This window comes from Chaetodon auriga, chromosome 3 (assembly GCF_051107435.1).
Source record: "Chaetodon auriga isolate fChaAug3 chromosome 3, fChaAug3.hap1, whole genome shotgun sequence".
NCBI lineage: Eukaryota > Metazoa > Chordata > Actinopteri > Chaetodontiformes > Chaetodontidae > Chaetodon > Chaetodon auriga.
In genome coordinates, this window is record NC_135076.1 from 6,010,316 (window position 1) to 6,023,058 (window position 12,743).

Sequence of the window (12,743 nt, forward strand, 5' to 3'; positions counted from 1 at the left end):
GCAGCACACTTAAAAATCACACATTTATTAGTCTGAATTTTGGCATTTTTCCAGTGTGAACACACCACATACTCAAAACCTGATTAGAATTAATAGGCAGCATTCAAGCACAGCTTTGGTTATATTGCATTCACTACAAAAACAAAAGTGAAAGACAGCTGAAACATTCTGTGGATGATGAGTGGATGAAGTTTATTGAAATTTAAAAGGCTCCAGGTCTTCAGTACTGCAGCATAATCTGAAAGATAAAAAAGTTAGAAATACTGAAAAGGCAGGTAAAATTTCCAGGGGAAAAAAAGAAGACAGTGTCCTCAGTGGCAGATGATGCCCTGCTCAAAGATGGACTTAAGCTACAGACAAGTAACAATTTTCACACTTAACAGCGACATGATTGATTTTACATAAAGTATACCCAAAGGAGCAATAGCCAATCAAAGACAAGACATTATCCTCAAATTTTATTCATATTTTTCAAAAAAAGAATTATCTTGTGTGAAATCCTTAATATCTCCAGAAGATAATAAACAACAACAAAATAACAACAATCTAATACGTTTATAATGATCTGATCTGTTTGTCACATGCAGCTGTGTTTTTTCTCTGACAGAAACTCACATCAGCAATCCAGTCGGTGAAGGAAGAGGTGCGAGTGAACACCGTGGGCTTCTTGATGGTGTTGCATCCAAGGCCAGAGACGAAGCTGGTAACCCCCTGCACGTACCATTTGCCACCAGCACCCTTGCAGTTCAGAGGGCCTCCTGAATCTCCCTGCAGACACAGACAGAGGACAGGTGAAGGCAACAGATGGATACAGGGTGAACCTGCAGTTCTTATTGTGTTGTCATGAACAGATGAGGGGAGCGGTACATACACTGCAGCCAGAGCGAATGTCGCCACCAGCACAGACCATTGTGGTCTTCACACTGCTGCCCCACCAGTCTCTGCGGGAGCAGGTGTCATGGCCGACCACAGGGAGGAGAGCCTGCTGGAGCTTTGGGGCAGCAGGACCATTAGCTAGGAAATAAGGTGACAGTGCTTCTTAATTCGATTGTGATTGAAATTAGATAAGCCAATTTATTGTTATACTTAAATTCAGAATAAAGTAATATTAAACTGGTGGAGTACAGTCCCATCAATGAGTTTATAATGGATTATAGGTCAGAATGAGTGTGCTGTCACATTCCAGACACTTACTGTAGATTCTTCCCCAGCCAGTGATGTAGCAGGGGTCATTGTGAGGAGGGATCTCTCCGCTCTGTGGCACACAGGAGGGCTGTACCTTGTCGTTCAGATCAGCAGGTGAGGCCAGTTTGATCATCGCAATGTCATTACTGAGCAACAAGAAAATCGTGTTAGCTACTGTAACAGCATTCTCTTCAGTTCCTCCTTCAAAGCTCTCAATAAGCTCCAGCACATCCAAAATGCTGCTGCCTGACTCCTCACTCAAACCCGTTCTCAAGACCACATCACCCCCATCCTCCCAAACCTTCACTGGCTCCCCATCCCTCACCGCATTCAATATAAACTGGTCCTCCTCACCTTCAAATCCCTTCACAACTGCGCCCCCTCCTACCTCACTGGCCTGCTCCACCCATACAATCCCCTGTAACCTCCGCTCAGCAGATGCCAACCTCCTTTCTACCCCTCTCAGGACCTCTTTAGATAAGCTTTTTAATTTTTGAATTGTTTGTTTGTTTGTTTGTTTGTTTGTTTGTTTGTTCATTTTGTTTTTGTCTTGTTTCTTCTTCTTCTTCTCTGCTTTGCTTTTGTTGATTGTGTTTTAATTATCTTGTATGGTCTTGCTGTTTTTATCTGACCCTTCTCCTGTAAAGCATCTTTGAGCATTGTTAAAAGCGCTCTACAAATAAAATGTATAATAATAATAATAATAATAATAATAATAATAATAATAATAATAATAATAATAATAATAATAATAATAATAAAGAAACAACTCATGGAAAATAAATTGTCATTTTGATATTAATATTGACAAAAGGGACAAGGCATGTTGGGCACCAAACAGTATGCTAGCATGAATTAAAAGTATTTGTAAAAATAGATGCTACTTATTTTGCAGCCTCAGATCTTCAGGCAGGAAGTTCCAGAGCTGAGGAGCCCTGACTGCACAAACCAGGTCACCTTTAGTCCTGAACTTGGACTTCTGAACAGCCAGCACAGTCCTGCCTGAGGATCTGAGGCTCATGGCTCATAGGAGAGCAGCAAGTCAGTAATATAACTGGGAGCTAAACCAGTAGGTCCTTTAAAGGTAATCAGTAAAATATCAGAATGACACTGACTGACTTTATTTCTGAAAGAAAGGATAGGAAGTGACACATACATCTGTGTCATCTGCGTGACAGTGACCAAAAAAATCAATTAAGAGTTACACGCTCTTACCCACAAGACGGGCAGTACCCGATGAAGTTTGGATGAACCACAGTCTTCTCCACATTTCTTATCTGCTCATAGCCCTCCTCTTTGGTGAGGTCGTAATCGCCCAGCACCACACGGTAGGTAGGTCTGACACAAACATAGATACACACACGTTAGATAAAACCTTCATCTGACATGAGAATGAGAGTAAACTGTGACCTACCCGATGCAGTGGGCAGCAGTCAAGACCCAGTTAGGACTGAGCAGAGTGCCTCCACAGTTGTGCAAGTACTCAGAGCCTCTGAGAAACTGCAGAGAAACCTGTGAAACACATGAGAGATGGATTTAGATCCACACATCACTCTAATACAGAGGAACAAAATTTGTTTCAACTCTGCTATCCTGTTTTGTGCATTCCTGTCATAAACAAATACTTTAATAAGGTGATCTAACATGTTGTGAGACATATGGATGCATGTGCAGTATATATCTTCTATCATGCCATACATGTAGTTTTATATGCAGTGGTGACAGAGAACGATCTCTGGAAATACAATGTTTTTTGGAAATTGCTTATCAGTTACAAAAACAGATGACCAATTCTGACAAATTAGTCTTTTTAATCACATACCTGTGCTTTGTTTCATGTTTGTTGCTCTCTTTATGAATGACTCTGTGTCATTTCAATCCTGTTATTTCATTCTAACTATTAACAGGGTGTTGCTGAAAATAATATTCAGCAGACCTGCCCATTTATATACATTATGAACTACAATCTTCTGAAACAATCAGAAATATTCAAACAGAGGCCAACTTTAAGAGATATGATTAAAGAAAAATGTGAAGTAGATGGAGAATCTTCATCACCTCATCTGTCATATTGCCTGATTATTATCAACTCACCTGCCAGGGCCAGCTGTAGGGTCGAGCATCTTCCCCGTTCACCACACGGCTCATCAAGGGCTGATGGGAGGGCGCGCCACACCCGTAGGCTGGGCCACAGAAAGAACTGAAGTTACAAAGGCTGACTGACCTCAGCACTGATACTGAAAGCTGTAACACTGACTGGAACTATTTCTCAGGGATTAGGTTGGTCTTCCTATACGCAAACTTCAGGGGGAAAAGCTCATTCTGAATGAATCAATCACAGCAGCAGGTTGCATATTCAGAGGCGTTGTAATGGTCTGAGGGGCGTAGAAACCCAGCATTGGCAGTCCATTACAGTTCATAGATATTGGATTCTGGGCACATAACACTTTTAAAGAGGTTTTGTCCCAACAGGGAGCCAAAAACCCAGAGTAACATAAGGAGGGCTGAGGTCACACTCAAAGACTGGAGGCATGATCATTTTAAAATCACTGAGATCAGACTGTGAAAAGTTTGCTTCCCTTCATCTACTTGCTTTTCTAATCCCTCCTGGAGATGAGGTTGACCAACTTGTCAGGAGAGTGAGGCCATGATAAAACTGTGTATTAGTCTGCATCTTAAATCCAGTGCAGTGCACACACAGGGCGGACTGCTGTGACTGTCACAAGTCTAACTTAGACTAGAGATGACCTGTTTTAAATCATGTGGATGAGACTCACCGTAGGCAGCAAACAGCAGGACAAAGGCAACTTTCATCATGGTTCCTGAGAGTAGAGTGTCTGACTGTGTTTTACGGCTTTTATACTCTCAAAACTGAACAGTAATCAGAGATAAACACACAAATGCACCCACACAGTCCAATCTTTGACCTGGGAAACTCTGTTACCTGCTGCATGTGTTTCACCTGTCCTTACACAACCCCTCCAGAACCAGAACAAGGAAATAAAACAAAATAATTGACTCCAAGACTTCTGGTGGTTATTTACACTTTGGTATACTACGAGGGGATGGGAGTGTGAAATAACAATCCTACAGTGATCAATAAACACATCACCATAAGTTAATGGAGCTTTTGTTGCTGGACCAGAAGAAAATCTGAGAAAAAGAATCCACAATGCAGAACTGACTCAAAGTGATTACTTGTTTTTGTTTGTTTGTTTTTGGCTTGAAAAATCTTCAAATTATATGTGAGTTGGAATTAAATACACATTTCCTTAGCTTGAATTAATTAGACAAATATACACAATCTACCACACAATATCATATAACCTGAAATCACTGATGTGCTCAGCAATGACTGGAGCTCTTTAAATTGTTACTACATGCTCTGTGCATATGCACTCTATACCTTTTATAAACTGGGATATGTGTGTATATGTATACTGTATGTCTTTGTGTATGTGTTTGTGAATCTGCTCTGCTGTATATACTTTTTATAAATAAAGTTCTTTTTACGGAATTTAATGAATAACAAATGAACACACAAATAAATAAGAATCTTTAATCACAATAACACAGAATTAGTTTTTGTTACATCATAGTTAACCAGCCTTAAAATCAACTGTGATGGAGTAAAAGCTCAATGAAAATGTGGATGCTAATTAATAAATTGATTTGACTGTTAAGCATTTAATTCATGTTAATGTTGTCCAGAGTCTCGAAACCTTCACAGAAACTACAAAAGTCCCAGCAGCTGAACTTTTATTGTATTACACTCAAAAGGTGTAATCACTTTTGTGAAAATTTTTATTCACATGTTATTGTTGTTGGAATTATTCTTGAGCACTTTATTTTTGTTACCTTTAACAAGCAAGTATTATTTGGCAAGCAAGTAGTATTTCAGTATTGTGGGTTTAAACCCGAAGTAGTTAATTTCACATTTACTGTGAGATGAAGGTCTCAGGGAACAGAAGGGCCGAACCAATTAGTTCAGGTGGTTTTGCACCCCGGTTTCCTAAGGTGTGGACCTCCATCCTCCCGACAGAGGAATTTGGGAAGAAAGCAAGTGGTTTGAGTCTTCATTTCTCCGGACCAATTCATCTGTGTGTCACAGGAACAGAGTGACATCAAACCTAAACAAGTCATTTGTTGCTGTGGTACCAACCTTGGGACCCGTAACATTATCAGTTCCTCTCCAGTCTATTTCAATCATCTTGTTAAACATTGAAAGTTTTTCATCTAATTAATGTTCATGTTGTCCAGAGTCCTGAAACCTTTACAGAAACTAAAAAACTCCCAGCAGCTGAGCTGTTTTTAGTTCCTCTCCAGTCTATTTCAATCATCTTTCCACAGCAAGGCGACTTCCTGGAACTCTCAGCAGTCTTTGGTGTGAGCTGAAAGTCAGTTTGATCATAAGTTTGAGTGAGAGGTCCACAATGACTGCTACTTTGTAACTAGTTTGCTTTGTCATACTGAACTCTCCATCTTTGCTCAGTTTGGGACTGTCTCTACTCCAGAATGATTCCCATTGAAAAGCTGAGGGAAGGTGGTTACAGGAGGTTATGGGGGTGGTAAAGTTCAGATTTGTGTGGACAATAAGCCACATCATGAAGACATGTATGCCTGATCAGAAGCGTTTTCAAACAGTTAGAAAGGAAAGATTCAGGGTTCAGAAGCTCACCAAGTGTGTGGGCAGCAAACTGGACACTTACCAGCTTGCATGTAAGTGGAATTGTAGCACAGATGATGCAGTTGTGGCACTGGTATATCTCACATTGGAGCATTTAGACAAGCCCAAAACTGCAGCTTCTGAAAAGTTAAATGTGGACTCATCAACCAGACCTCTTATTGTTAAGGATGATTCAACCAGCACAAATAGTTAATCAGACATGATCAACTCCTATTGTTACTAACTCTCCTGTGTAGACTATTGTCTGAATGTTAAAGTCAGTGATTACAACAGTTGTACTGCAGCTACTAACAGCATTTGAAATGTCTGATGTCATTAATGTGTGTAGTGTTTTTCGTTGTTTTGGTTAAATGTTGTGCTTTGTGGTGCATGTGAAACAATGTCCACCTCAGGATACAAGACACATTTCAGAAAAATATTCTGATATTAAACCAAATTAAATCAAACATCATGATTGATTTAATGATCATATACTGATTGTGTCTGCTGTACTTTAATTTTGGATTGTTATTTATATGGTGAGGATTCATTGAGTAAAATGCATTGGACAGCTTGTATCTTCAGTTTCACAAGTTTTTGAAGTATTAAACTTTTCATATGTGTTACATTGTCAGGGATTGAATTAGTTCTTATCAAGGATTTGAGGTATATTTCTTTGGGGAATCAAGAAATAAATCATTTCTCTTACTGACAGTATAGATTTTAAGTAATTAAAAGATCAACAGTTAAAGACAGTGTTACTGCCATTGGAGGTGTAAATCCTGTCTCGCTATTTTAAGTGTGTGTCCTTGAGATTTCTGTCAGGAAAATCTGTCCAGCAGGGGCAGGTGGAAAGAACGAAGGCATGCCAAGACCTCCTCCAGGGTGGCAGGAGGAGCCAAAACACACAGAACACTGCAGTAACATATACAGGACATACAGATAGAAATAGAATAGAAAATAACACAAGACTCGTAAAGGTGCTCTTCAGTTATCCTGAAAGATTAGACCTTGAACCTTTCCAACACTTTCCAGAATGTCCACACTTTGGAAAGTTTCCTGCTTTTCCTAGAATATCCTCACTTTCCAACTGTTCCAAAAATGTCCTCAGTCTGGAAGTCTGACACTCAACACCCACACACACACAGCTGTTACCCTCACCTGACATGGTAGTTTTATCTTGTTGTCCCTCCTCAACATAATTGTTCGTTGCAGCCATACTTTTGTCACTGTGACTTTCTACCTTTTGACCAGCATGCTAAAGACTTCCAGGAGGACATGTGCTGATTTGATTTAATGTCTTTATATTTATGCCTTTTACTTCATTTTCACTTGTTAGGATCTGCCCTTGTGTCTGTGCCTTCCTTTTGCCCCTTTTCCCGTTGTGTTATTTGTCTGTCTGTTCCACTGTCTGTCTGAACCTGAGCATGCTTTTCTCCACTCCCTGCTCTTACCTGCCTGATCACCTGTGCACCTGTTTCCGCATCAGACTCATTCGACCAACAGTATGTAGCCTGGCTTTCTCCTCTAGTGGTTGCCAGATTGTCCTTACACTTCCTGTGTCAAGTAGTTTTTCTCTGTGTGAGTATCTCTGAGACTTCAGAATTATTCTTGTGATTACCAAAGACAGTGCTTATGTTAGATTATGTTTGGTTTCTTGGATGTCCATTCAATGTTTTCTCTATTTCGGTGTCTTCCAGCCACGTCCAGTGTATGGCTCTGCCTCATCCCCTCTAGTTGTGTTTGTTTCATTTCGCTTTCAGTTTAAGACATTTTGTATAATAAATTTACTTTATGTTATTTATTCAGCCTACTGCATCTGCATTATTTGAGTCCAGTAAACATCCCGAGGTTAAAGCCTTAGCAGAACGATCTGGCCTAATATGGACTCAGCAGATCCGGTAAGGAGTGCTGTCTCCAGTCAGAGTGCTCGCCTTGGACAGTATCAACAGCTGCTCCACGACCTATGTGAGTCCAGTTAGCACATGGTGACCCAGGTGTCCGAGCTCTCACATCTAATGTCTCCCCTGGTGATCACGTTACCAGGCCAGCACCAACCTCAGACGACAACGACCTAACCTCCTTCAGTAAAAGAAACTCAAGTGAGTGATCCCGAGTCGGAACCCTTGATAAACGTTGTGGTTTTTTGCTGCAATGTACTATAGTGTTTAGACAGCGGCCACTCTCCTTTTCTTCCGATCAGTCTAAGATCCATTACATTGTGGGGTTGTTTCAAGGAAAAGTGCTGCCGTGGGCTGAGGCACTGAATGCAAACACAAGTATAAGCACACTCACATTTTCAGATTTTGAAGGGAAGTTTAAAACTGTTTTTGACAACCCTAACCATGCTGGCAATGCTTCCAGTCGTCTTTTGAGTTTAAGACAGGGACATTGTTCTGTGGCTGAGCACTTGGTGATTTTTTTCGACTCTGGCAGCCAACACTGACTGGAATGAAGCCGCTCTGTGGGGAGTGTTCGTCCAGGGGCTCAACAAGGTGCTCAAGGATGAGTTAGCGACCCCAGATGAGCCCGCGGAGTTGCATGTGCGGGTCAACCTCGCCACCCATCTGGATAATTGCCTCAGGGAAAGGTGGTTGGGGAGGGCTGCTTGGGAGAGCTCTTTTGACACACACTGAGCACCTCCGCAGGATCCGGGCAGGTGAGTACATGTACTGTGGTCAAGCAGGTCACTTCATCTCCTCGTGTGCTACTCAACCAAAAGTCATCAGTAGGAGTGGGGGTACTGGTGAGCCCAAAAGCATATTTTCTTTATTCCCCATCAGACCACAAATTCCAGGTTTAAGCATCATGTGTGGGAGGGGAGGTTCCATCTCTGTCTGCCCTCATAGATTCTGGAGCGAGGACAATTTTTTGGATGAGGGCCTTGCAGCACAGACTGCCTGTCAGCTGGAGGCTTTGAAGAGACTCGTGAGGGCTTTCGCCTTAAATGGTGAAAGCATTACGGGGTAACACACCATACCACTCCCATTAAATTGGTTCTGTCCGGCAATCAGCAGGAGGATATCTTGTTCCATGTCATTCAAGCCTCTCATTCCCCTCTGGTCCTTGGTTTTCCCTGATTAAAACTCCATAACCAACACATTGACTGGTCTCTTGGCATAAATTACAGGTTGGAGCTCCCATTGTCACTCTCTCTGCCTCTGCTCTGCTCTCCCACCAGCAGGTGGAGTTCTGAGCTCACTGTCCACTGGGCCTGATCTCCCAGATATCTCCAGAGTTCCCCCAGTTTACCATGACGATGGGCTCCCTAGGTGGACATGGAGGAGTGTGCAGTTTGTCAAAGACGAGGATGCGTTGATTTCTTTGATCTCTGGTGAAAGAACACAAACTTTAAACCTGATAAAACGACACTGATTTTGGAATTGGTGACTTTGGGACTTGGCAACAATAAGAGTTAGTATTATAGGGATCGTATGTATGAATAGTGACTGATGGCCTGTGTAGGTCCGGAGCAATATTCTTGCATTGTTCCTTGCAAACTTTGACAGGATGGCAGGGAGGGAGAGCGATGGAGACAACAACATGGAGTTAAGTGAGGAGGATGATAGGAGGGAGAGTGAGTGGGGAGAGGTGTTGAAAGGAAGAAGAGGAAAGAGTCTTAGGAAAAGGAAAAAGGAGGAATCTAGCGCGGGTGGGTCGGAAAGCGAGGGAAGAGAAGGAGAAGACAGGAATCAGAAAGCAGGAATGCTCAACATGGTAGAGAGGTCTGAGGGAGAAGGAGGTGTAAAAAAGACTGACCCACTTAAGTTAACAAAAATCATCAGAATGCAAATTGTACAAGTTAAATATGCAAAAGTTTCAGGTGACAGAAACTTACTTATAGGCTGCAATACAGAAGTAGAGGTGGAGAAAGCAAAGAAAATGACTAGTGTGGGGAAAATCAAAGCATCCCGAGTTGTCAGGGTGGAGGAGCAGAGGTTCAATGGCTGCAAGGGGTCATTTCTGGAATTCCCCTTAGTGTTAGTATGAAGGAACTGATAGAAAACCTGAAGGCGAGGAATAACACAGTGAGGAGTGTGAAAAGAATGACAAGGAGAGTGGGGAAAAAAAGGAGATTAAAACAATCCTGGTAGAGTTTGAAGAACAGGTTGTACCAAAGGAAAGATATTTTGGGTTCCTAAGATATATTGTACGAGAATACACTCCAAAACCTGTTAGGTGCTCCAATTGCCAGGAGTTTGGGCATATGGCTAAAGGGTGCAAAGGAAAAAGACGATGCGTTAGATGTGGAAGAGAGCACGAATATGGAAAGTGTGACGACGGAGTCAGGCCAAAGTGCTGTAATAGTGGGGGTGATCATAGTGTAGCTTACTGGGGATGTGAAGTACTCAAAAAAGTGATGGAGGTATGACAGATAAGAGTGAAAGAAAAGGTCTCATATGCTGAGGCAGTAAAGTTTGCAGGACAAAAAAAAAACAGAATAAGGAGGGAGGAAGTAATAAAGAGCAAGTTGCTGCAAAAGAACAACAAGAAAACACATGAATAGACAAGAAGAAACTGGTGACCTTTATAGCAGGAGTAGTGAATGCTACATATGGGATTAAATCTAAAACTGAGAGGATTCAGGTTGTTGTTGTTAAAGCTGCAGAACATCATTTAGAAATGAAAGGGTTAAAAAGGGAAGAAGTTCATGATGAACTCAGGGTAAGTCAAGAGACATGTGTGGTTGGATACTAATCATTTTAATCCTTTAGTGGAACACGAGAAGCCTAATAGGTATGGACAAGATTTCAAGCAATTCATAGTAAGTAGGAGATCAAAGCCATACATAGTATGTCTTCAAGAGACTTGTTTAAAGCCTAATCTAGATTTTATTTTATGGATATGAGGCACTGAGGCAAGACAGGAGAGAGGGGGGAGGAGGTGGATGAGCCACATTTGAGAAACAATGTATTCCATATAGAATAATAGGAACAGGAAATGAACAAGAGTATGTGATAGTGAAAATGTGGGCTGAAAGGAAAGAACTGGTGATTGTGAATTATTATAATGCAAAAGACTGGAGTTAAACAAGCTTGAAGAGATAGAAGGTCAGAATAACAGTAATATTGCCTGTGGTGATTTCAACGGACACAACACTTTATGGGGGAGTGGAAGGACAGACAGTAATGGTCAGGTAATAGAAGAGCACCCCGATGAAAAGCATTTGGTGTGCCTAAATGATGGCAGAATTACAAGAATTGACATTAACACAGGGAAAGAATCTGTACTTGAGCTTACATTAGTATCGAGCAATATAGCATCAGTGTGTGACTGGACAGTATATCAGTAAGGAACAATAGGGAGTGATCATTACCCTGGTCTGGTGTAAGATAAGTATAGCAAACACGACGACTACAGCAAATTCAGGAGGAAATGGATTCTGGAGACAGCTGATTGGGTGAAAATTGTTGAAAAAAGCGACCGCCACCTAAGTCAGATTAATGACGGAATGAACATGGAAACAATTGACAGAAAAATAAAACAAGGCATAATATCAGCTGCTTTAGAATCCATTCCCAAAACTAAAGGCGGGATAAAGAAGAAAGTGGTACCATGGTGGGATGATAAGTGTAAGGAGACAGTAAGACGTAGAAATAAGGCATTTAAACTAGTCAGAAGAACTCACAATTTACAACTGATTCAGTACAAACAAGCTCAGGCAGTAGTGAGGAGAACAATAAGACAGGAAATACTGTAATTCCATTGGAACCACCATGAAGATAGAAGAGGTGTGGAGGATGGTTAAAAAGATGAGAGGGGATAGAAGGGAATGGAATTATCCAGTACTGACTGAGGGAAGCGAAGCTGCAACAAATAAGGTAAAAGCAGGGATGCTGGCAAAGTATTTTCTTATGGTACATAGCTCCAGTAATTTAGCAGAGGAAGGAAGAAGAGGCAGAGAGAGAACAAAATCTGAAAATATGAAGGCTTTAAATAGGAAAGGTAATGCAGATGGTTGGGAAAATATCCATTTCAACATGGGGTAATTAAAAAAGGCACTAGACAAAACAGTAAAGACAGCATCAGCTAAAGATGAAATCTTTTACAGCATGTTGAAACGTCTTAGTGTAGAAAGAGATTTAAGTATGTTTTAGAAAGTAGAGGTATGGTGGCTACATATCAGAGTGGATTTAGGAATGGAAGGAGCACAATGGATCCAATAATGTGTTTCGAAGATGAAATAAGGAAAGCACAAGTAAATAAGGAAACAGTGGTTGCAATGTTTTTTGATATTGAGAAAGCCTATGACATTGTGGAAAGAGGGGCTTCTGATTAAACTGCATTCAACTGGAATCAAAGGGAAAATGTTCAACTGGATTATGGATTTCCTAGGTGGAAGAACTGTTCAGGTGACGATAGGGTCAGAGCTATCAGATCAATATTTAGTAAAAAAACAGGATACCGCAGGGGAGTGTAGTTAGTCCAACCCTATTTTCCATTATGATAAATGATATACTTATAAATATCCCAATGGACATGGAGCAGTCGCTGTTTGCAGATGACAGGGCTCTGTGGACAAGAGGAAGAAATGTCGAACACTTAGTAAAGAAAATTTAGTATGGAATTAACCAAGTAGAAAAATGGAGAACAAAATGGGGATTTGAATTTTCAGTGGAAAAAACTAAAGTTATGATCTTCACAAGGAAGAAACTCAGGGAATGTAGCATGAATTTATATGGAGAATACCTAGAGAGAGTTGAGAGTTTTTGTTTTCTGGGAATGTTTTTGATCAGAGATTAATGTCGTGTTGTATCAGTGATTAGCATCAGTGATTCACACTGGTGTGACTCACCTGGTGTGAGTTGGCTCAGATCTCTCACACGATGTCTCCTATTGAAAGTTGAAGTGTCCTTAATCCTCTTTTCCCTTTCTTTGCTAACACCAACAT

The 12,743-nt window shown here is 41.0% G+C and overlaps 1 protein-coding gene across 1 annotated transcript; it reads right to left on the reverse strand.

Annotated features, from left to right (window-relative positions):
* Window positions 1–220: 220 nt before the first annotated feature.
* LOC143318065 (chymotrypsin-like elastase family member 3B) lies at window positions 221–8,198 on the reverse strand. Its single transcript, XM_076725994.1, has 8 exons — window positions 8,187–8,198; window positions 3,280–3,429; window positions 2,600–2,697; window positions 2,401–2,523; window positions 1,195–1,331; window positions 872–1,014; window positions 616–768; window positions 221–238 (listed from the first exon to the last, which is right to left on the reverse strand). Exons 1-8 carry the CDS (start codon window positions 8,196–8,198, stop codon window positions 221–223), a joined length of 834 nt encoding a protein of 277 aa, XP_076582109.1.
* Window positions 8,199–12,743: the final 4,545 nt, after the last annotated feature.